This window comes from Chiloscyllium plagiosum, unplaced genomic scaffold (genome assembly GCF_037043375.1).
Source record: "Chiloscyllium plagiosum isolate Xiang-an unplaced genomic scaffold, Cpla_swu_hap1 HiC_scaffold_21, whole genome shotgun sequence".
Taxonomy (NCBI): Eukaryota; Metazoa; Chordata; class Chondrichthyes; order Orectolobiformes; family Hemiscylliidae; genus Chiloscyllium; species Chiloscyllium plagiosum.
Window position 1 is genome coordinate 46960878 of NW_028270159.1, and position 26098 is coordinate 46986975.

A 26098-nucleotide genomic window follows, 5' to 3' on the forward strand; every position below is an offset into this window, starting at 1 on the left:
AGTTCAGTCAGTCGAAGGAGGGTGTCAGTGGAAGGGTACTGGTTGGTACGGCGGGAAAGGAAGAAGCGGAGGGCTTTGAGTCCTTCGTGATGGGGGATGGAGGTGTACAGGGACTGCGAAAATCATGGAAGAGGTGGAGGGCATGTGTGGTGTCCCGAACGTAGGTGGAGAGTTCTTGGACTAAGGGGGACAGGACCGTGTCGTGGTATGCAGAGATGAGTTCGGTGGGGCAGGAGCAGGCTGAGACAATGGGTCGGCCGGGGCAGTCAGGTTTGTGGATTTTGGGCAGGAGGTAGAAACGGGCGGTGCAGGGTTGTGGGACTATGAGATTGGAGGCGGTGGATGGGAGATCCCCTGAGGTGATGAGGTTATGGATGGTCTGGGAGATGATGGTTTGGTGGTGGGGTCATGGTCAAGGGGACAGTAGGAGGTGGTGTCCGCAAGCTGGCGTTTGGCCTCAGCGGTGTAAAGATCGGTGCGCCAAACTACTACCGCGCCTCCCTTGTCTGCTGGTTTGATAGTGAGGTTGGGGTTGGAACGGAGGGAATGGAGGGCTGCACGTTTCGAGGGTGAGAGGTTGGAGTGGGTGAGAGGGGTGGAGAAGTTGAGGCGGCTAATGTCGCGGCGGCAGTTGGCTATGAAGAGATCGAGGGTGGGTAAGAGGCCAGCATGGGGTGTCCAGGTGGATGGGGTGTGTTGGAGGCGGGAGAAGGAGTCGTCAGAGGGTGGGCGAGAGTCCTGGTTGAAGAAGTAGGCACGGAGGCGAAGGCGGCGGAAGGATTGTTCGATGTCACGCCGCGTGTTGAACTCGTTGATCCGAGAGCTTAGGGGAATGAAGGTGAGGCCTCTGCTGAGAACTGATCTTTCATCCTCAGAGAGGGGTAGTTCTGGAGGGATGGTGAAAATACGGCAGGGCTGGGAGCTAGGACCTGGTTTGGGGCTGGAGCTGGGAGTGGGGATAGGGTTAGATTTTCCCATAAGAGTAAATATCCTTTCCATATCAATCTTGTCAAGACCCCTCCAGATCTTAAATACAAATACACAGGTTCAGAGTGGATGAGTAAACCAAGCAGAATGTGGATCAGGAAGAGAAACCATTACTGTGTTTTGACAGGTGAGAACATCACACACTATGGAAAAGTAAAGCAGCATTAATGCAGTCACAAAGAATGGTATTCAGGACTTTGACAGGTGATGTGGTCCAAACACAAGTCTATATTAGCCCACAGGATTTGCTGTAGAGTGTCAGATCGGGCAAACTTCCTGCCTCACTAATGCCATTTCTTGGGTCAGTATGACATAGACCAATGTCCTCAGAACTAGAAGTCGCATTCCTGATCCCAGCTGCTCAAACAAACACACCATTTAGCAGATCAGAACATGACTGACCATCCAATATTTATAATAGAATCGTACAATGCTTTACTACGAACCACTCCAATGAGGTCTCCACGGCCATATTCTCCTGCCAGCTCCTTCTTCTTATCATTCCTCATGATGACGGATCGGAATCGACCATTCAACACAATAAACGTGCAGTCTGATCTGTCCCCTTGCCTGTGAAAAATACAGAGATCACAAAGTCATTATTACTATTACCTGGAAAACAAGACGGGCTTGTGGATCCAAATAATGTAACCCAGTGTACAGTCTGCATGTCGAGGACAATTCATTGAGGATACAGTTGATCGAGCCTCCGGTCATATTTTATTTGTTTGTGTATTTTCAATTGCCTAGCACGAAACATATCTGCATTAACTGCAGTAAGTTATATTTCTATGAAGACATACAACTGTTTAAAATCCAGATATTAAGTTACAGCGGTTATCGCCTATAGCCTATCCAAACACCAGCAGATTCATCAAATTGCTAGAAACACCAACTTGCTAGCTCTAGTGAGACAGTGCAGTCAAACATTCCGAACAAATGCTATTTGTTAGAACACTTCAAATACTGAAACCTTTCCCTAGATTTACTTTTGATGACATCCATTATAAACATGAGGATTAGGATATCTGAAGAAGGGTTTATGCCCGAAACACATTTGACTCTCCTGTTCTTGCGTTGCTGCCTGACCTGCTGTGCTTTTCCAGCACCAACATTTTCGACTGAGGATGTCTTGCGGCAATTGTTCAAGAGCCTTGATTCGACTGCAACTGGCGTATTACATATACAGTCGCGCCTCGACATACGATCGACCCCATTCACGAACAAATCGGTTTACAAACAGGATTTTACATAAAATTTTGCTTCAACATACGTACGAAATTCAAGGTACGAACAAATGGAGTGAAGTGCAGGCTTTTGTTGAGGCATCACCCTAACAAAACTGTGACCAACAGAGCAGTGAACATTTTAAATGACAATGTGATGTCCCATTCTGCAACAAAGAAAAATTCTGCAACAAAGAAAAAAAAAGTTTCTCTGGATCGTTTTCTTGTGGCATCACCAACCTCCAAGAGACAAAAAAGAGATAAGACTCCAGAAATATCCGAACTATGGGAAAAATTGATTCAGTTCGCGAACTTTTCGGTTCGCGAACCGGGTCCCGGAACGGATTAAGTTCGTAAGTCGAGGCGCTACTGTAGTTTTATTTTCCTTACCTAAGGAAAGATATACTTGCCTAGAAGGGTAGTTCACCAGACTAATCCCTGGGATGGCAGGATTGACAAAGAGAAACTTAACAAATCTGACTTATATTCTCTAGAGTTTTGTAAAATGCGAGGTAATTTCATTACAACTTAGAAAACTGTTACAGGGCTGAATAAGAGGAATGTAATTACCCTGGCCAGTGAGTCTCGAAATGAGGACACAATTTCGGAACAATGGAGAGGGCCATTCAAGATCAAGATAAGGGGGAATTCCTTTGGTCAGACAGTGATGAATTGATAGAATTGTCTATAATTGTCTATGAAAGCTCAACCATTGAGCAGGTTCAAGATTTCCAAACAGCAAGCAATCAAGGGATATGAAGATGTTGGCATGAACAGTGCAGGGGTAAAAGCAGCCATGATCTGTTTGAACAACAAAGCTGGCTCAATCGGCTAAATGGCCTAACTCTGCTCCTTTGGCCTTTACCTTATGCTGCTTATTCTCTTCATGGGTCTGCTTTGATTCAGATTGTAGTGCATTTGCGTCCAGGTCAGAAGGTTGTAGGCTCACTCTAGTGACTTGAGCACATTACTAATACTCATAACCCAGTGCAGTACCAAATAGAAGTGTCTTCTGGGTGAGATGTTAAACTGTGGCCTCGGTATTCCTCTCAGGAGTGAGTAAAAGATCACATTACAATATTTTCAAAAGGAATGAGAAAGCTCTCCATGGTCCCTGACCATTATCTCTCAATCAAAGCCACAAAAGCAGATAGCTGGCCATTATCACATTAATGTAAGTCTTTGCGGATGCCCAAGTTAGCACAGAGTCATAGAGATGTACAGCATGGAAACAGACCCTTCTGTCCAACCCGTCCATGCCGACCAGATATCGCAACCCAATCTAGTCCCACCTGCCAGCACCCGGCCCATATCCCTCCAAACCCTTCCTATTCATATACCCATCCAAATGCCTCTTAAATGTTGCAATTGTACCAGCCTCCACCACATCCTCTGGCAGCTCATTCCATACAAGTACCACCCTCTGTGTGAAAAAGTTGCCTCTTAGGTCTCTTTTATATCTTTCCCCTCTCACCCTAAACCTATGCCCTCTGGTTCCGGACTCCCCGACCACAGGGAAAAGACTTTGTCTATTTATCCTATCCATGCCCCTCATAATTTTTTAAACCTCTACAAAGGTCACCCTTCAGCCTCTGACGCTCCAGGGAAAACAGCCCCAGCCTGTTCAGCCGCTCCTTATAGCTCAAATCCTCCTACCCTAGCAACATCCTTGTAAATCTTTTCTGAACCCTTTCAAGTTTCACAACATCTTTCCGATAGGAAGGAGACCAGAATTGCACGCAATATTCCAACAGTGGCCTAACCAATGTCCTGTACAGCCGCAACATGACCTCCCAACTCCTGTACTCAATACTCTGACCAATAAAGGAAAGCATACCAAACGCCTTCTTCACTATCCTATCTACCTGCGACTCCACTTTCAAGCAGCTATGAACCTGCACTGCAAAGTCTCTTTGTTCAGCAACACTCCCTAGGACCTCACCATTAAGATTTGCTTTCCCAAAATGCAGCACCTCACATTTATCTGAATTAAACTCCATCTGCCACTTCTCAGCCCATTGGCCCATCTAGTCCAGATCCTGTTGTAATCTGAGATAACCCTCTTCGCTGTCCACTACACCTCCAATTTTGGTGTCATCTGCAAACTTACTAACTGTACCTCTTATGCTCACATCCAAATCATTTATGCAAATGACAAAAAGTAGAGGACCCAGCACCGATCCTTGTGGCACTCCACTGGTCACAGGCCTCCAGTCTGAAAAACAAACCTCCACCACCACCCTCTGTCTTCTATCTTTCAGCCAGTTCTGTATCCAAATGGCTAGTTCTCCCTGTATTCTGTGAGATCTAACCTTGCTAATCAGTCTCCCATGGGGAACCTTGTCGAACGCCTTACTGAAGTCCATATAGATCACATCCACTGCTCTGTCCTCAACAATCTTCTTTGTTACTTCTTCAAAAAACTCAATCAAGTTTGTGAGACATGATTTCCCACGCACAAAGCCATGTTGACTATCCCAAATCATTCCTTGCCTTTCCAAATACATGTACATCCTATCCCTCAGGATTCCCTCCAACAACTTGCCCACCACCGAGGTCAGGCTCACTGGTCTATAGTTCACTGGCTTGTCTTTACCGCCCTTCTTCAACAGTGGCACCGTGTTTGCCAACCTCCAGTCTTCCGGCACCTCACCTGTGACTATCGATGATACAAATATCTCAGCAAGAGGCCCAGCAATCATTTCTCTAGTGTTCTCAGGTACACCTGATCAGGTCCTGGGGATTTATCCACCTTTAACTGTTTCAAGACATCTCGCACTTCCTCCTCTGTAATCTGGATATTTGCAAGATTGTCTGTCACAGTAGGAAATACACTTCACAAATACTCAACTGGCTATCAAGTGTTACATAGAACATAGAACAATACAGCACAGAACAGGCCCTTCGGCCCACGATGTTGTGCTGAACATTTGTCCTAGCTTAAGCACCTATCCATGTACCTATCCAATTGCCGCTTAAAGGTCACCAAAAATTCTGACTCTACCACTCCCGCAGGCAGCGCATTCCATACCCCCACCACTCTCTGGGTAAAGAACCCACCCCTGACATCTCCCCTATACCTTCCACCCTTCACCTTAAATTTATGTCCCCTTGTAACACTCTGTTGCACCCGGGGAAAAAGTTTCTGACTGTCTACTCTATCTATTCCTCTGAACATCTTACAAAACCTCTATCAAGTCACCCCTCATCCTTCGCCGTTCCAATGAGAAACGGCTTAGCACTCTCAACCTATCCTCGTACGACCTATTCTCCATTCTAGGCAACAACCTGGTAAATCTTCTCTGCACCCTCTCCAAAGCTTCCACATCTTTCCTAAAGTGAGGCGACCAGAACTGCACACAATACTCCAAATGTGGCCTAACCAAAGTCCTGTACAGTTGCAACATTCTGCAATGTCCTGAGGCCATGAAAAGTGCATTACAAATTCTCCAAAGATCTTTAGACAGCACCTTCCAAACACACAACACACTTCCATCTAGAAGGACAAGGGCAGCAGATATATAGGAACACCACCATCTGCAAGTTCCCTCCAAGTCATTTTCCATCCTGATTTGGAAATATATCACTGTTCCTTCACTGTCACTGGGTCAAAATCCTGGAATTTCCTTCATAAGGGAATTGTGGATCTACAGCACTTAGAATGCAGCGGTTCAAAAAGGCAGCTCACCACCACCTTCTCAAGGGCAATAAATGCTGGACCAGCCAGCGACACCCACATCCCACAAGAGAGTATATTTCTTTCTTTCTCAATGTTTTCTCCAGATTTATAAAACTTTATGGACTGAATCCCATCCTGTCCATATCCTCTTAGTCTGACATCATCATCACTGTTCCATGTCCCTTGATTCAAGGATGATATCCACCCAGGTTCTGCATGTGGCTGAAAACATTGATTCGTAACTTGCTGATCTTGAACCTGTAAGGTTATGGAATCTGAATGGCAATTGTGATTCTCTGCTTCACCATTAAAGAGAGTGGGCGGCACGGTGGCACAGTGGTTAGCACTGCTGCCTCACAGTGCCAGAGACCCGGGTTCAATTCCCGACTCAGGCGACTGACTGTGTGGAGTTTGCACGTTCTCCCCGTGTCTGCGTGGGTTTTCTCCGGGTGCTCCGGTTTCCTCCCACAGTCCAAAGATGTGCAGGTCAGGTGAATTGGCCATGCTAAATTGCCCGTAGTGTTAGGTAATAAGGGGTAAATGTAGGGGTATGGGTGGGTTGCGCTTCGGCGGGTCGGTGTGGACTTGTTGGGCCGAAGGGCCTGTTTCCACACTGTAAGTAATCTAATCTACTCCTGACAGAGTCCACGTGCGATGCATTCTGAACTATTGGTTGCAACTCCTCCCAGTTGCAACTCGACCCAATCATTAAGGCAGTGCGGGAAAGCAAGAAAGCTCCCTGTAAGCATCATAAGCTCCAGCCAGCTTGACGCCTGGAGCTCAGAACTTATGTTTCACTGCAGAGCATCTGAGGATTGAGAGCTATGTCGATAACACGTTTCTTCTTTTTTCCACCTCTATGGCTTAATTTAACTATTGTTTTAATTCTCCACCTTGATAATTTGATTGCCTTTTCCTGGAACTTCCATAGAACTGAGCTTAAACTTTCTCAGGGTAAAAACAAAGGCTGCAGATGCTGGAAACCGGATTCTAGATTAGAGTGGTGCTGGAAAAGCACAGCAGTTCAGGCAGCATCCGAGGAGCAGGAAAATTGATGTTGCGGGCAAAAGCCCTTCATGAGGAATAGAGGCTGATGAAGGGCTTTTGCCCGAAACATTGATTTTCCTGCTCCTCGGATGCTGCCTGAACTGCTGTGCTTTTCCAGCACCACTCTAATCCTTAAACTTTCTCAGCTCCAGATGATTTCCCGCCTGGAACTTTAAAATTAAACTCGTTACATAGAGGTGAATCTATTTCTTAGCAGTCCCAAATCACCTCCCTTTCTCAGGTGCAACAATTTTACACATCCAGTTTTAGCCAAGACTTTGGGCCTGACTGAAACTACATAGAAAAACGAATCAATCCCTAACTTTCTAAACTGAAAACAAAGTGCAATTATTAACTATGTTCGCTCGTAAAAACTTCCCAGTGTAAAGAAATCCCCATGCTGGCTTATCTGCCTCAGACTGTTATAAAAATAATTATGGTTACAGAAAAACATATAAGTTAATCATTAAACCCCTTCTGACATGCAGAAAGCTTATATTCTACTAGTCCAAAATTCAAAAATCCAAAATAATTTGCATTCAAATATGTATCAATCACATACCTTACATAATATCATGATGCCAATACCTCATCTTCTGGCTCAATGGAGCCTGGCCTGTTGGCCCATTGTTTTATAGTACCTTGGAACGCTCTGAGGTATTTGAGAGCCATTTTTACAAGTTCTTGTGAGTCACTGACAGAATACAGGTATATCATACATCATGGAAAATTCATCATTCACTCCTAAAAACTTTTCTCTAATTAGTTTCAGAGGATCTATTACCTCATAGCCATAAATTAATTCAAAATGATTGAAACTCATTGACTCATTATATGAATCCTATTTACGAATTTCCAGTCCTGTGTCCCAATCATGAGGATACTCATTACAGTATATTCTGATCAATATTTTTGATGTTTTTACCCTCGCTCCCCCCCCACCCTTAGACAGGGATACAGGGAGGTCCAGCTGCAATATCCACATTATTACCTTGACTAGATTATCTAATTCGACCTGGGACAAAGAATCTTGGATCTTCTTGTTAAGTCTATTCTACATTGCAAAGTGCATTTTTCCTACTGAGATATCCATGAAGTACATATAAATATTTGCATTGGCTCTCCTACCTGTACACAGCTCGTCCAGCTTCTACCGCCATCCAATCCAAGGCAAAATCAATCTGTCGTACAAATGGAGACATTCTCCTCACCACAGTGTGAGCTACGGTTAACACCACATTTGGTTTCTCCCTCATTATCCTTTAAGAATGAAACAAAAAGCAATACAGCATAATGTGCACTCTCTGTCAATCAAATTGAGTCACATAAAACAGGTTTGGCCAACATGGTGTCTTGTGAACCATAACTGTGATAAACAGGATGATCAAACCATTAACAAATTAATTTGGATCCCTAAGCTTATCTTGGACTGAAAGATTGAGTTCAAACCTCAGTCCTGGATTTGACCCAATCAATCATAGTCAAAGCTAAGAATCACTTAAGTTCCACTCTCAGGAACTCCCTACTAAATTTCTACAGCTTAAAAAACAAACGTTGTTTTGTCTCTGAATATGACTTTATTTAGTTTGGTGAAGCACTTTGGGAGATTTTTCTAACCTCAGACAATATGTACACACAAATAGTTGTTGATACCGGAGTTGTGAATTGTGAGGAAGTGCCATATTGTTAAATATGGTCATTCTTTGAATAAGAAGCTAAACTAAAGCCCTGCCTGCATACTCAATAAAGATGATATCATTCTATTTGAAAAGAGGGTCTATTTCTTTATTCTGCTGTTTGTCAATTTTCTTATCTTTCACCCTTTCTCTACTAATAGTTGTCTTGTTCTCTTCTTCTTTTCTTCAAATGGGTTTTCAAACTACCCAAGGGACGACACGGTGGCTCAGTGGTTGGCACTGCAGCCTCACAGCAGCAGGGTCCCAGGTTCGATTCCGGCCTCGGGTAACTGTGTGGAGTTTGCACATTCTCCCTGTGTCTGCGTGGTTTCCTCAGTGTTCTCCGGTTTCTTCCCACAGTCCAAAGATGTGCAGGTCAGATGAATTGGCCATGCTAAATTGCCCATAGTGTTAGATGCATTTTTCTTTTTTCAAAGAGTGAAATGGGTCTGGATGGGTTACTCTTCAGAGGGTCGGTGTGGACTGGTTGGGCGGAAGGGCCTGTTTCCACACTATAGGGAATCTAATCTAAGAGACTCAGATGAATTCAGTCCAACTTTAAAATCACGCATTGCATTCTCACTTACGTAGCTATAACCAACAATAGTTTTACATTTATAATGGAAATGGCCTGTGTAAACTTGCCACACTAATTACACCTTTCTGCCACTGGTGACATTGCAGACTCTCTTTAATCTTGCTGCCACTTTCATTATGGTCTTGACACTCCAACTGGATTCCTAAACTATAAAATCTTTAGAACAGAACACGTCTCCCAGTATAGTTCTGATGGAGATACTTATTCTCTAAAAGAGGAAAATCAACTAGTGTGCCACATTTTCTTCTTGAGCCTCAAAATTATCTATCAATTCACTCAATAAAAAAAGCTCAAATACTTCAATCCCTTTCTAATTAAAGACAGCAGTTGAAAAACACAGTTGGGAAGACTGTTGAACTTACTCGTAAAAGTGGCATTTGGAGATGCAAAGGAAAGTGCAGTCCCTTTGGGCCTTGATGCTGAAGATGAGAGGTTCACCAGTCAGCACAGCAAGCTGTCCTACAATCTCTCCAGGATGGGCCACAAACAGACAATTCTCATCTTCCCTGTCAATCATCCGCTGGTAAACATGCAACAGCCCCGATACCACAAAATGAATGCTGACATCCTAAAGAAGAAGAGAAGTGCAAGCAGTGAGTTCTCTTTTCTGTAAATGACACCACTCCATTTTCGACAAAAACAAACAACCTCACACATACCAGCAGGCCTCCCCCACCACCCTCTCCCCGTGCTTCTCTGGCAGCAAAAACACTCAGTGCTGGTGCTCATAAATAACCTTCTGGTGCCAACTGCAGTCTGCAGAACATCAAGAGTTGGAGACGGATTGTACAAAATGAAAGAGCGAGCTAGCAACCAATGACTTTAGGAGGACATTGCAAACCAACTCAAAGCTAAGCATGGTGCGCTGAACCCAGACAAGATGTACCCCAGCTTTTCAATTTGAGAATTAGCTTGGATGGGAGGGGGAGGTGAGGATTTGCAGGGTCTCAATGGATATTGAAAGATGGGCAGGAATTGAAAGCCTTAGAACAATATAAATGCAGCAAGAGATGAATTTCTGAACTTGCAGTTAGATAGATATAATCTGGCTTTTCTGAAAAATGGCAGTAGAGACCATGAGGATTGTTGCTTGCCCAGTGTCTTAACTCAACTTGCAGTCAGTACTTCCAACAGTTTCACAATTTGCCAAATTGGAAAGAAGGGGATAGAACCAAGAGGATTTTCAGTGAGATTTAGGTCTCTCCATAGGTTGGCAGCCTAGGTTTCAAGGCTCTCGTTTGGCAGCCCTTCAAGTCAAACTGTATAGAAAACAGGTTAGAAATCACCATCATCTTTCTGAAACTCAAGATTTGAGATGAGACCATGCTGCAGACTGGAAGTCCAATAGCTTGAGAGAACACTTTAGTTTGTAAAGTTGTAAATTCCAAAATAGTTCAGTGGTCACTTGCCTATGTCAATACCACTTGACTAATGCTTAACTGTGTCCCAGTATTGCTACACTTATAGTTAAGCCATTACTTTGACAGGTAGAGGAGAATGAGTTAACTGTTTAATTGTGTTGTGTTTAACAATACAAAATGTACATCCTCAAGGACATGTATAGTTAGAATAAATTGAATGAAACCCCACCTTCTCACCAAAAGTGGATAAAATATAGTCAGTTCTGATATAATGTGATCATTCCATGCACATGTGATCTCACGCAATAGCTTCGCCACTTAAACTAAAATGGGGCCAGAATTGCATTATAGTGAATATAGGCTAGTTATAATAACACAGTATGTTCAATGTTGTAAAATATTCCAAGGTGCTTCACAGGAATGCATTCAGATAGAAACGGATACAGGACAGGTCTCCAAAAGACTAAGAGACGTGAAGTTTTAAGGTTAGAATTCCAGAGATGAGGACCTAAACACGGGAAAGCCTCACATCAAGGGTCACGCAAAGAAGATCAAATTCCTGGGAAAAATGAAAACAGCTGAAGAGGATAAAAGATAAGATGTGGAGATTTCTTGAACGTTATTTGATAAATAGAAAACCTGAAATAGAAAAATAGAAAATGTGATTAAATAAATGGGGTTGGTTGAGGGGGAGAGGGAAGGGGAAGGGAAGAAGGGATATAAAGGGGAAGAAGGAGTTCAAAGAGAAGGGTAGAGAAAGATTCAGACAGAGAGTATGGGATCAATGATAGGAGACAAATGGAGGCAGATCTGGGAGGAGAGAAGGAGGAAGGATGAAATGGGAGTCATAGATATGAAGAGGGTGGTGTGAGCAGGAAAGGATGAAGAGGGAAGATTGGACAGCAAGAAGCAATGAGTTTCCCTGGATCACTTAAAAACAAAACTATTTATCAACTGCCTCAAGCCCCTCATTTCAATGAGCTTTGTTTCCAGATTAGAATATCTTCCAACGGGCAATGAAAATAGTATTACAATTGTACATTTAGCAGGACAATATAATACTGGTTCTTAATGGCATGACTTTCATACTGACTATCCTTCCTCTGCCAAACGATGAGACAATCTCATTCACAGAGACTATTGAAAGATCGACATGGGAAATTCTAATAAGGCACAAGCAACATCAGAGCTTCACTTGACACCAAACACTTCAAATGTGAAGGAACTCTATTCCTCAACATGACAACTAAAAAATTAAAAATAAAATAACACTTCACAACTTTATCAGAGAAACACATAGGCACATCTCTCTTGAATAATTATCACCATCATTCCAACTAGAATTTCAAATAAGCTGTCCACTTCATGGGTGAAGTTATATTACTGCAATAAGGAGCTTTTTAACAGAAGCCACACAATTTCATTAATGCCAGTGACCTCTGAACTTTTAAAACCAGGTGCATTGAAAAGGCTCCACAAATTTCTGTCAAGCAAGACACAAAGCAAACTGCATCCCAGTTCATACACCTCCTTTGGTTCATGAAAGACATTTTGAACAATGATGTTTGATTGCAGTGAAATTAATGTTCCAGTCACACACCATCGAATTCAGATGACAGCTGTCCTCTTTGGGCATCTATGAGGACCTTACCTGCCCACTCATGCAGCACACCAAAGAATCACAGAATTGTTGTTGTGCATTCGGTCCACTGATACTTTGAGTGAGTGAGCAAAGTTCTGGCAGATGGTATACAATGTTAATAAATGTGAAGTCATCCGTTTTGGTAGGAGTAACAGTAAAAAGGATTATTATTTGAATGGTAAAACGTTGCAGCATGCTGTTTGTCAGAGGGACCTGGGTATCACTGTGCATGAATCACAGAGGTTGGTCTGCTGGTACAACAAGTAATTAAGAAGGCAAATGGAATTTTATTTTGCATTGCTAAAGGGATTGAGTTTAAAAACAGGGAGGTTATGTTGCAGCTGTATACGGTGCTGGTGAGGCCACATCTGGAGAACTGTGTGCACTTTTTGTCTCCTTACTTCAGTAAAGATGTTCTGGCACTAGAAGGCGGTACAGGGGAGGTTGACAAGGTTGATTCTGGAGTTGAAGGGGTAGGCTTATGAGGACAGACTGAGTAGGTGGGATTATATTCATTGGAATTCAGAAGAATGGGGGGGGGGGGGGGGGGTTCTTATAGAAACATGTAAAATTATGAAGGAAATAGATAAGATACAAGTACAGAAGATGTTTCCACTGGCAGGAAAAGCTAGGGCAAGATGGCATAGCCTCAAGATTAGAGGGAGCAGATTTAGGGCTGAATGGAGAAGGAACTTCCTCACCCAGAAGGTTATTAATCTAGGGAATTCCTTGCCCTGGGAAGTAGTTGATGCTACTTCAGTAAACGTTTTTAAAGCTAAGGTAGATATTTTCTGAACAATAAACGATTTAAGAGATATGGTGAGAGCACATGTAAGTGAATCTGAGTCAACAAAAAGATCAGCCATGATGTTATTGAATGGTGGAGCAGGCTCGAAGGGCCAGACGTAGTTCTTATGTTCATTGTGTCTGCACCATCCCTCTGAGTGAGCGACATGAAACAGTGCTGGCCTCTGGCCTTTTCTTCTCTCCTAACCCTTCATGTCGTTTTGATTCAAGTAATCATCTTTTGCCCTCTTGAATGTCTCAAATAAAGGTTCCTCCACCACAATGGAGCATAAATATAATTAAGTTTTGCGACTGTTGCAAAGGGTTTTGGTGAGAACCCACTTGAAAGTACACAGTGCAATTTTGGACTCTGTATTTAAGGAAAGCTATACATTACTGGTAGTGCAGCAATGACTCATTACATTGAGTCCAAGGGCAAGAGAGTGTTGTTGGAAGCTAAGAAGAGTTTGTAAGAACCTGAAGTGATCTCAATGAAATGTGCAAGATTTTGAAGGGATCTGTGACAGGGTAAACAGAGAGATGGTTTCCTTTGGCTGTAAAATCTAGAACACAGGAGCACAATCGCAGAATAAGAGAATGACCATTCAAGATTGAGATGAGGAGAAATTTCTTTACTAAGACTATATGAATCTTTGCAATTCTCTGTTTCACAAAGTTATGGATGGTCCATTGTGGAAGGTGCGCATTACTGAGGTGAAACAGATCTACGATTTCTGAGAGAATCAAAGGATATGGGAAATGAGCCAAAATGGAGATGAGGACAAAGATCATCCACGTTTGTATTTAACAGAACAGGTTCAAGGGACTGTGTCATCTATTCCTGTTTGTTTCTTATGTTAAGTTTCAAAAATCAGTACTTTTGTTGAGTTTTCCACTTACCATTGTGCCTTATTTGGAGGTGTATATTATGAAAAATTTCTCAATAACTTTCATAGTTTAGGAGAAAAGCATCAATTTGTATTTGTAAAGCACCTTCAACATAATTGAAATACAGAGACACTATTATACGTTACACCAAGCCACACAAATAAAGGTTGAGACAGGTTTTAAATAACAACTTAAAGACAGAGAGCAGAAAACGGAATTTCAGAGCATTATGGTGCTCAGGCAGCTGGGTATGGTGAAGTCAATAATGGAGTGATTAAGTTTAAAGGTGTTCAGGAAGCCAGAATGAGATGTGTGAAGATAGCTCAGGGGACGGAGGCTGGATTGGATTACAGCAATAGGGAAAGGCAAAGCCACATGGGGGTAAAGGCCACAATAAGAACTTTAAAATGGGAGGCATTGTTCCAATAACTTGAAGCCATGATTTGGGATTTGGTGAGAGTTCAGACATAAGCAGCAGAATTATGGACTCAACATGCACCATTCAGATTCATTCAAGGCCTGCAGTGGTTTCAAGAAGTTCCACCATTACTAATGTTCTGAAGATGCATTCTGTGAAATATTATACAGAAGGTAATTGACTGAACATGTTGATACCTTGAAGTTTCTGAGTCTGCAACACTGAGGTCACATGACCCAGTTTGTGGCTGCAATAAAGTTTTTGAATTTGAACAGTGAGGGGATAGCTTGCCTGGAGCAACTACTTTTGCTCTCTCTCTCTTTGACAACCCTCTCATTAAACGTGCAAGCTGAAAACCTACTGGAAGGGCTCATCACAAGTGACGTGTTCCTAAAAGAGAATGTGAGATTTACACCATCTCCAAAAACAATGAATCCTGTCAGCTATAAGTGGAAAGTGATTTCAGCATAGACTAACATTTGGATAATCTGTGAATTCTTTTTTCCTAAATTGAACTGTTACTTGCTCAATATACTTTCAAGATAACACAACAGAGGATTGATATTTTTCTTCTATTGTGGAGGTTGTGTGTGCATGTTTACGAGGTTTAGGTGTGTGCATCTGCATAGTTTAAAATGTTTGTTAATTAGCTTTGCATCTTTGCTTGAGGAAGGTTTGTTTGCAATAAATCAGTTTGTTATTTATTACTGAAGGAATTTGCTTTGAAGACTAAGTGATATACAAGTCTAATATATAAATAAAAAATTGGCAACATCACTTTCCTTTCTAAATTCAAACTTCTGTTGTGGTCAGTGAAGGAGAGGAACGAAGCACAGTATCAGTTCACCTCGCCTAACAGGATCATAACACAGCGACGGGCAATAATTATGACCTGTTCAGCACTTTTCGTTGCCTAGGAGTCAAGTTAGTTACGTCCAAATTTGCCAATAACAGCAATTACCCAAAACATACTCTGCATACGGGCAAATCCAGCCCATGACATCTGCTGGCCACAGGAAGCATCAGCGCAAGCATTGCTTCACACTGACCGGGTGCAAACTGAGCTTCCAGCCCTCTCTAGCTGGGGAAGGACCCGTTCAGGAGAGGGATGGCCTTGACTGGGGGCTGAGGCTGCTGCTACATCTCTTGTCCCTAACCTGCAGCTCTCTCTTACCATTGCTGATGAAAGAGCGGTGATCCATATCCATTTCCGTTGCTATCCAATGACATCGGGTTCCTCTTCACAGCACCTGCTCTCTTTGCAGCACTTACAATCAAATCAAATCTTTTGTATACACTGCTGGAAGGTTCATGCTTGAAGAGCTTAAGCGAATGCAGTCCTCTTACCTGGTCACCTTGTTTTGCTACAACTGTTCCAGCTTTAACCTGTTGAAGAATTACTCGACTATCCAGCAGTAAAGGATCCTAAGAAACCAAGACAAAAAGCAGAGATAAGGGTAAACCTTTTCAACCCATCTTCCTGTCATTCCAACTTCAAAATCTCTCGTTCTGTGAAAAGGACTCTGATTAGTGGCTGTTATGGCTGGACTTGGGGCAGCTAAATATAAAGTCTTAGATGCCATATTGGGCCTACATTTCAACTTTACTTCTACTGCAGTAATCCTATCTCAAGGGCAGGTAAGGAAGTTCTCATCTGATACATATCACATCAAACGTTTAATCTTTCAGCCTGGAGGTAATAAAAATTGATCTTTTTTTTAAATATTGCTGCAGGGTTGTTAGAGGCTCAGCTTCAATTACAGTCAGTTAGTATCCACATGGAAGGAGGATGACTGTCACTGTGCTAACCTGGCTCACTGTTGGAGACTTGCCCATTACCACTGAGCCTGGATGCTGAGAAGAACTAAGCAAGGTATCAGTGAACAGTGAGAAGGATAGTAACAAATTTCAGAAGGACAGATTCTGGCAAAATTGGCCTTTGAAATTTAATGCAGAGAAATGAGAAACAATTTAAGCTTGATTGGAAATATGAGGCAATATAAACTATGCGATATAATTTATAAGGGGGTGCAGAAACAGATGGTCCTGGGAGAGTCTTTTAATGTCACCTGGGAGAAGAGATTAAAGATAATTGGCAAGAGAACTGGGGTCGTATGAGGTGTAAATACACAGTACATTATTTCAAATGCACTAGTTGAAAACATAGTGAAAGCAGATTTAACTTTTTTCAAGAGAGAGGTGGATGGAAATACCTGAGGACTAAAAGAGTATGAGAAACTAGCAGGTGAATGGGACTAATTACATAATGCTTTCAATTTCCTTTTTTCATCGACATGAAGATCTGAATGAAATCCTACGTGCTGTTCCGTTCCATGACTCAAACTCTGCAACTAACTAATAAAGTTAGACAGAGCACTAATTATCTCACAATACCTGGCGCATACACCAGAAAGCAAACTCACTGAGGATTCAGATGTTACTCTTTAAACTACCTTATTCCAGGTTGCAAGTACACTGACCATTATTATTCACTCTCATAACTACCTTATCTAATTTAAATACAATTTGCGAGCAATTTGGATGGGAAAAAATAATCCAACACTACTGCCTTCAACACAAAGAACCTTGTTTGAACTTTAATTCAGGTCATACAGTCACAGTCACACAGAACAGAAACAGACTCTTTGATCCAGCCAGCCCTTGCCAAACATAATCCCAAACTAAACTGGTTCCACCTGCCTGCTCCTGTGGTCAAGAATATATGTACGGGGGGTCCAAGATGGCGGCGACCCAGCAAGTCTGAGTCTACAGTGCTCCTCCAAGACTTGGGCAAAGTGGGTCACACATCCCCATCACACTCACCAGATCATTTAAAATAGCTGTTTAATTTAATTAGTTGGTTAGTATTAAATTTAAACAATCTAATCTTCAGTAAAAATGACTAAAGGGAAGGGAGCCCGCAGCTCTCAGCAAGCAGGAACCCCTCCCCCACCCTCTCCAGCTGCAGCAGAGGCATCCGCAGCCGCCCTGGGGGGACTTACCTACAGTGGCGAGCCTTGTGGAAATCATCTCCAAACTGGTTGCAAAGATTGACGCTTTTATTGAAGAATCCCGAAGTCGATGGGACTCACTCTCGGCCGCGCTGCAAAAGCACGACCGAGACATTAAGGAAATTGAGTGCCAAGTCGGAGGGGCGGAGCTAAAGGCCGCGACCTCCGAAACTACAGCACAATCGGCCGTGGATCAGGTCCGGACTCTCAAACAGCGAGTCCAGACCTTAGAGAACCACACTGACGACCTCGATAATCGAGGTCGTCGAAAAAATATTCGTTTGCTGGGCCTTCCCGAACGGGAAGAGGAAGGCCAGCTTACAGCGTTCCTTGAACAGTGGCTTCCACAGCTGTTAAATCTGGAGGCTGGATCAGGCCAGGTAAGGGTGGATTGGGCCTACCGGGTTGCAATACGCGGGTCCGGCTCGAACCAGCGCCCACGCCCGGTCCTGTTCTGGCTGCAGAGCTATAGGAAGAGGCAGATACTCCTAGAAGCCTCTAGAAATCTTGGAAAAGATTCCCAAGCCATGATCTATAAAGGATCCAAGATCATGTTATTCCAGGACTTTTCCCCAGCTCTGGTCCGAAAGAGGAAGGCATTCGATGAGGCGAAGAAGTGTTTAAGGGACTTAAATATTCAGTACTCCTTACGCTACCCAGCGACGCTACGCTTTAACCATGAAGGATCCGTATATAACTTCGGATCGCCAGAAAAGGCTAAGGAAAGTTTGGACTCTCTTAGATAAATTGTAAGAGATAATGGATGTTGGTTTGCCTTCCCCCCACTCCGGTTTACACCCACCCCTTTTCTTTTTTTTTACCTTACTGTTTAATATTATCTTGGGGGGTGGGGAGAGGGATTTATTTATTTGTTCTCTACTTAACGATTTTCTCCCCCCCACTTTGTTTTTTTTATTATTCTATATATATATATAAGCCGGGGGGTCTAGTTAATGGTGAGGGGAGGTGGTTACCTTATTCTATTTTACCTCTGTCTCTAGGAGCAGGGTTGTTTTCCCTTGTTATTTTGTATTATTATATTTAATTATTACTTGTTGAGGTTGTAATTTTATAGTTATATATGTTTATACATGGTATTAACATTACCAAATATACCCAGGTGTTGGTGTGGATGGGGGGGTGGGGGTAGGGTGCTCACTGTTAACTCTAGCTCTGTAGTATATTTGAATTCTCCTCATCCGATTGAGGAGCACCTGGGTCAAGGGTGGGGCACTGGTTGGGAGAGGATACGATGGACCTTTGGAAAGGAAGTGATACCCCCTGGGAACAAGGGGGAAAATCTCCATTTAAATATGTTTTATATTTTTTTTATTTAGAAATAGTTTTTTATTATACTGTTGTGAGTGTATTAGAGAGCCTTTATTTTTGTGAATTTTATATGCTCTATGCTCAGGATGTTCTAGATAGGGTTTCCCCTCCTGAGGGGTCTCGGATTTGCCTGGACGATTATAGTTGATCAGTCGGTTAAGTGGTGCACCTGGAATGTCAAGGGGAGTAATTCGCCAGTCAAAAGGAAGAAAATATTATCAAGTCTCAAGAAAGAACGAGTTGATATAGCTCTCCTACAGGAGACACACCTGTTGGATAAAGAACACTTGAAATTACGACAGGGTGGATTTGATCAGGCCTTTTTTTCTTCTTTTAACTCAAAAAGCAGGGGAGTTGTTATTCTTATTTGGAAGAATTGCCCTTTCAAAATCCTAAATCAGATAAAAGACGAATCTGGACGATATATTCTGATTAAAGCCTTTATAAATGGAGAGGAATATGGGATTTTAAATTTGTACTGCTCCCAGGCACACCACTTTAAATTTATAACGGAAGCCTTCTCAAAATTGATGGCTCTTGGTGCCCGTCACACAATTATAGGGGGAGACTTTAATTGTATTATGGATCCGGAAATAGGATTCCCAAGAGTACTGCAGGAGTATCTCCCAGATCTAGACAATTGGTGGATCTGAACAAAGAATTAGGATTAGTAGATGTATTGGGATGTCTCCATCCACAGTGCAGAGATTTTTCTTTTTACTCCAATCCACATAAATGTCATACTAGAATTGATATGTTTTTTGCCCCCTTGATTTTTTAAAATTCCATATGATCCTGTAAAACAGGTAGTATAGCAATTTCCGATCACGCTGCTGCATATATGGAAATCAAGGCGAGGAACAACGGGACATCCCCTCGGCATTGGCGTATGGACCCCTTCCTAATGAAAGATAGTAAATTTGTAAAGTACTTCTCTCAAGAATTTAAAACTTTTTTAGAAATTAATTTAGGTACGGCTAGCAACCCATCAATGATGTGGGAGACCATCAAAGCTTACACGCGAGGTTTGATCATTCCTACTCAGCGACCCAGAAAAAATTAAAGGGAGAACAATAGCATCTGCTCAAGCTCGCTTAAAAGCAGCTGAAACAGCATACGCTGATAGACCTTCTATTATCAAATTGCAAAGGATTACGGCCCTTAGGACAGCTCTAAACACCACGCTTACCCAAACGGCTAAGAGGGAAATATTATTTGCAAAACAAAGATTATATGAATTTGGCGACAAACCAGGTAGATACTTAGCATTTCTTGCAAAGAAAAAAAAGGCCCCTCAAACTATCACGTCTATCAAGGAAAGTACAGATATTTTGAGTCATGATCATAAAAGGATTAATGCAATCTTTAGAAAATTTTATTCTGATTTATATAAATCGCAGGATTGTGAATACAGGACTAGGAGGATGCAATCACTTTTTAAAAATTTGACCTTTCCGGGCCTAACTCCGGAACAGGTATCGGTCTTAAATGCTCCCCTAACTGTCCAAGAAATACTTGACGCAATCAGGCAACTTCAGAGTGGTAAGGCACCTGGCCCAGATGGTTTTCAAGCTGAATTCTATAAAGAATTTACAGGAATATGGGCTGGTCCACTTATGGGCATGTATAACTACGCATACAGTCAGGGCTGTCTCCCGCCTTCGCTGAAAGAGGCAAATATCTCTCTTATCCTTAAATAAGGAAAGGATCCAGAAGATTGTGCATCATACAGACCAATATCCTTGCTAAATCTAGATTTTAAAATCCTTTCTAAAACGTTAGCATTGAGACTAGAAAGGGTATTTCCACATATCATAAAGGAGGATCACACGGGGTTTATTAAGGGCCGTAGATCATCCAATAATATTAGAAGGGTTTTAAATATGATTCAAGCCTGCGATCAGGGAAAGATACCAGGAGTAGTAGTCTCATTAGACACGGAAAAGGCATTCGATAGGGTTGAATGGTCATATTTGTTTTACACATTGGAAAGGTTTGTCGTTGGAAAGGTGTTTACCAAATGGGTCTCAACATTGTATAGTGATCCCAAAGCAGTTGTGGTTACCAATGGATTAGGCTCAGATAGCTTCAGTGTGGGTAGGGGCTGCCGTCAGGGATGTCAGCTCTCGCCATTGTTATTTACGCTAATAATTGAACCACGAGCAGAAGCTATACGGGCTGATCCTAATATAACGACCCCGAGGATTGGTACAAGCAAATATAAAATTACCCTTTATGCAGATGTTCTTCTATTCCTCAGTAATCCTCTGATGTCCATGCCTCGCTTAATCCAAGTTATTAATACATTTAGCGCATTCTCAGGCTACAAAATTAATTTCTCAAAATCAGAGGCTATGCCAATGGGTGGCCTTGCTATGATACCCCACTTAGTGGACAGATCCCACTTTCCCTTTCGGTGGTCCCTGGAGGGTTTCTTATATTTAGGCATTTTTATTACCCCAGTATTTGATCAGTTATACAAGGCTAACTTTGTGCATTTACTGGAAAGGATAAGGCAGGACCTCCAGCGATGGGGAGACCTTCCAATTTCCTGGCTGGGTAGAATAGCACTAATTAAAATGAATGTCCTGCCCCGTCTCCTATACCCTATGAGAATGCTTCCGGTGATGCTGCCGAGGCTGGCACTACGTAAATTATATGGCTGGTTGGGTTCCTTTATCTGGAATCATAGACGGCCCCTCATTAAGCTGAAGAAGCAACAGCTTCCACAGGCAAGGGGAGGATTGGACTTTCCAGATTTTAGGAAATATCAGTTAAGTTCCCTGTTAAGTTACATAGCTGATTGGGTCTTGTCTGACCCGCAATCAATCTGGCTGGACATCGAGGCTTCTCAAGTAAAATGCTGACTTATTAACCTTTTATTTGCAGACAAGAGGAAAATCATTACTGATCACTGTAAAGACCCTATAATACTAAACACAATTAAAGCTTGGAATATAATGCGGCAAAATGAGGGCAACTCACATAAAACATCCCCCTATGCTCCGATAGTGGGAGCATGGGGATTTCAACCGGGGCTTACAGATGCCACTTTTAAACTCTGGAGATCCAGGGGTATCTCATGTTTAGGGGACCTATTTTAAGAAAGGGTCCTAATGTCTTTTGAACAGCTGTGTCAGAAATTCGGATGACCTCTTTCGATACTTCCAAATTCAAGATTATATACAGAAGAAGACTACGTTATTAGATAGTCTTTATAAATCAGATAGAAAATGTAGAGTACTATGATCAATGGGGGTATCTTCCATCAGTAGTATTTATCATTTATTACATGATGAAGTATTGGGAGATATGGACAATCTGCGTAAAACATGGGATCAGGATTTGGGACTAGAAATCTCTATAGAAACGTGGAATGACATTTGGGAAAATGCAAGAATCACCATCTGCAACAGAACTCAGGCTACCCAGCTGAAGATACTTCATAGGGCCCATATAGCACTGGATCGATTGGCAAAATCTAAGGCAGGAGCATCTCCAGTGTGTCCCAAATGTAAAATAGAGGTGGACATTCTTGTACATTGCCTATGGACCTGTCATAAGATCCATAGATACTGGACTAAAGTAGCAAGTACCCTGACAGAAATTTTAGGAACGGAAATTAAAGTGGACCCTGTATCTCTCCTTTTGGGCTTTTCGAACTTACCCTCCCTGGATATGCACGGGAAGAGATTATTTTCTATTCTCTCTTTCTGTGCAAGGAAAAATATTTTGGTAAACTGGGTGGCTGAGGGGCCCCCTGGACTTTCAAATTGGCACAGATTAATTATGGAATGTATTCTCCTTGACTTCCTTACAAATATGGTGCACCAAAAGACTGAATTATTTCATAAAATATGGCAGCCCTTCTTGAATTATATAAATACAGATACTTCGGCTATCCTAACAAGGGCTTTTATTTAATTGAGATTACGAACCTGGCTGGTCCGCGGCCCTTGGAAGAGGAATCCCGCACGAATACGGGTTTTGTTACATTTGATGTTAGCACATTCCCAGCATGTATCTCACTATCTAATTTCTGTGTTATCCGTTGTTTTTTTTTCTTCTTTCTTTTATTTGAATAATGTAAGAGACTTAATTATACACTCTGGTTAGTTGTAGGTTAGATTAGTAGTTAGTTGTGTTTTTCTTTTCTTTCTCGGTATTTTTCTTTTGTTAAATTTTGGCTATTATTTATTTAAGATTTAATTGTATATCAATGTTTGTACTTGAGAGTCTTGTTTATTTTTGTAAATTTGTAAAAATGTTAAATTTCTAATAAAAATATCTATTAAAAAAAAGAATATATTTACTGTCATCCTACAAAGACTAAATTTCAAATGAAAATCTTTGGGAATAGTTGCAACATTCATGTTACAGCGATAGTTCACCACTAAAATGAAAAAATAATGTTAATGCAAAGCCAAGTGCTTTGCTTACTTTAAAGGTAGAATTTAGAAGAGAAAACACAAATTGTATGAATAACAGTTACTTCAGTATTCTGGTTTTAAAAGTACGTTGCAAATTGAAAATCTATTGCACAGTACTGCATCGATCTCTCTTGTTGCTAAGTTTGTCCGGTTTGAACTATACGGTGGATTCAACGATTATGCTTCTGTGAACAGTCCTGGGTCTTTACTATGTCAAACATACTACATAAAGGCACATATATAACATCAGTATCTGTACTCCTTGGACCCACATTTCTGTCAGAAGGACACCTGAGTGTGGTGGACAAATACTAACAACTGGGAAAGAATCGCTAAAGACCAAGACTTCTGAAGGCTGACTGTTGGGAAGGACAGTCGAGGAGGCAAACAAAAACCAAAAGCTCAGCTGGTTGAGAAGAGGAACCAGAAAGAAACAGTTCACTGTCGTCTCTGCATCAACATATATCCACTTCAGGCACTGCTTACGTTAACCACCACTGCAGAAGCAATTCACACAATAAGTTTGCTTTAAAATATGGATCACGTCATAAGTTTGCATATCATCCTTGCGCAGGACCATGCTAATCATCCCTGTATCATTCCAATTTCGTCACTGGTAATTGATCTCTGTCTTATGAAATAGAAGGTTGCCAGCATCATTAGAAATGCAAGTATGTGCTGTGGTTATTGGAATGCACACATTTCAAACAGCAAATAGAGTTTGCTGCTAAATCGCAGAAGTGAGAGCCCATTTTAAGTAGACATGCAAAGTTAGCCGGTCAGTACAGGTCAGTACTGAAGGTATATTGTTGAATTGTGTGGACCTGAAGTCAGACCCAACATGACAAACAATGGCGTACCTTGATACAGACTTTAAATCTGGAAAACATGTAGAAAGTACCAGTTAGGCAACCGTATAAGTGTAGTGAAGATTGCATTTATTCTCAATTACTTCTATTAATTTAGGTTCATAGGGCAAAAATATCTTTCCTTACCAAAAAACACTGAAGATCACAGTGAACTCACTGAGGTAGGGCGAGGGTGACTGAACTGATGTCTGGTCAGGAGCTTATATACAAGAGAGGTTCTTAAGGATCTTCAAGTGCTCATTAGTATTCCACAAAATAGTTCAGACCTTTTTTTTTACAGCATGGAACACTTCACAAATTTGGATGTCATCCTTGTGTAGTGCCATGCTAACCTTTTCTGAATCATTCCAATTAAAGTTTTAGTGATTGGCCTCCGAATTGAGGCTTTTGAACTCTTATTTCTCCTTTACTTTTCTACTGAGGAAAAACATGCAAATTGCGGCAGCATGCAGGAAATTTCCATTAAATACACAATATTATATAAGATTGACAAACAACCAGATACACTAATACCCATCTAACTGTACAATGAATAAGACAAATGAAAGACCATTTCATTTATTAACATTAAAGTTGATTTATTTTTAAACAACTTCACTAGGTTGAATATTTTCCTGAAGCTCAATATTTAATTAGCATTTTCATAAATCTAACCTAGTTACGTGCACTGGTTTGACATTGGGAAGCTTTCCATCTTTTGGCAGATAATAATTAGGGAGCGACCCTGGGCACACAAGAGCACATGGGCATAAGAAACCCACGGTAACAGAGAAAAGCCTAAGATGTAATACCCACCACTGAGACTGATTCAGCTCCTGCGCACTAACTGGGTTCAATGATATTTACAATAAGGCCTCACAAAGTGCAGGAGCAAGCTGAAACTTTGGGAGCTGCGACGGATTTATGAGAGATGTGCTTCCACTATAGCAGAAAGGCCTCCCATACTTTCACAGGATCCCCGTGCTTTTCACCCCACTCTTTCGCATGCAGATACATTTAAAGGTTGTGACAATTTAAAAAGTTCAAAATCGGGTCACTGTATAGAATCATACAGCATGAAAACAAACCAGTTCCTGCTCCTGGCCTATATCCCTTGAAACCTTGCCTATTCATGCACTTCTCCAAATGTCTCTGAAGCACTGAAATTGTGCTCACATTCACCACTTCCTCAGTAAGCCCATTCCACACACGAAACACCCTCTGTGTAAAAAATTTGCCACATCATTTCTTTTTAAAATCTCTCTACCCTCACCTTAAAGTGTGCCCCCGGTTTTAAAATCCCCATCCTAGAGAAAAGACCATCAACCCTACCTAACATCCCTCATGATTTAGAAACTCCTACAACATCACCTCTCAGCCTCCGGTGCTCATGAAAAAAAATTTCTAATATAAGCAGAAAAAGGTTTTAAAACTTTGAGAATCATTTTGAAAGTTGCTCATAATTCTTTGTCGTATCGAGTATTTTCTCTCAACTGTTAACAGCCTATATTAGAGAGGTCAGGTTCGGTCATGTATTGCACCATCAGAACATACGATTAACTGAAGCAGCCGCTTGGGAAAACAAATCAGATGGCTGCTTGGATTGAAGGAGGGAAAATGATCATTAATCGGAAAGCTGCCACCACTGTTCTGGTCACAAAGCAAGCATTAGAAAACAATCAATCAATGCTGTTTTCAGATCACTGATTTTGTTGGAAACAAATAATAATAGCCTGTTACTATCCAAACAGGCACTGCACTGTAATGTAAAACAAATTTGAAAAACTTGCTATGGAAATTTTTTCATATTAAAGAACCTAACTTGTGTGTAAGAAAGAAGGACTCTAAATTTTATATTGGTTATTATTTTCATTGCCTTCCACTTTGTAATCCTTCCAAACCAAGGACATCTGCTGGTAGGATTTAGCTGTTGGACTTCACCACTGTATCCTGTAGAGGATTTCAAATATTTGCTTGAGCATAATCAGATTCTGTTTATAATGGTCGTGAAGTTAAACAATTGTCACTGTAATTTGTAGCAATCACAATAGCAAGATTAGAGCAAGCCAGTCAAGCATTTCAATCTGCGAGGAATTCAAGCATGTCCCTGCTGAGAGACAGGGGGATCCCTGTAAGTTTCCAGTCTTGATACTACCTTCCAAAAAGGTTTCA

General features: G+C 41.6%; 1 protein-coding gene, 1 non-coding gene and 1 pseudogene across 5 annotated transcripts in view; all 3 read right to left on the bottom strand.

Moving 5' to 3' along the window:
• Positions 1-26098, bottom strand: part of pnpla7b (patatin-like phospholipase domain containing 7b) — a 354731-nt gene that overhangs the window by 219421 nt on the left and 109212 nt on the right. For all 4 annotated transcript variants that reach the window (XM_043719901.2, XM_043719899.2, XM_043719900.2 and 1 more), the window contains 4 exons: positions 15656-15733; positions 9576-9781; positions 8068-8199; positions 1434-1557 (listed from right to left, as the gene is read on the bottom strand). In XM_043719901.2, the coding sequence (XP_043575836.2) occupies positions 1434-1557; positions 8068-8199; positions 9576-9781; positions 15656-15733 (540 nt within the window). The remainder of the gene's footprint in view (positions 1-1433; positions 1558-8067; positions 8200-9575; positions 9782-15655; positions 15734-26098) is intronic.
• Positions 23608-23706, bottom strand: LOC122565028 (U6 spliceosomal RNA; annotated as a pseudogene).
• LOC122565029 (U6 spliceosomal RNA) lies at positions 24223-24333 on the bottom strand. Its single transcript, XR_006316064.2, has one exon. It is a non-coding gene; the product is annotated as a U6 spliceosomal RNA (small nuclear RNA).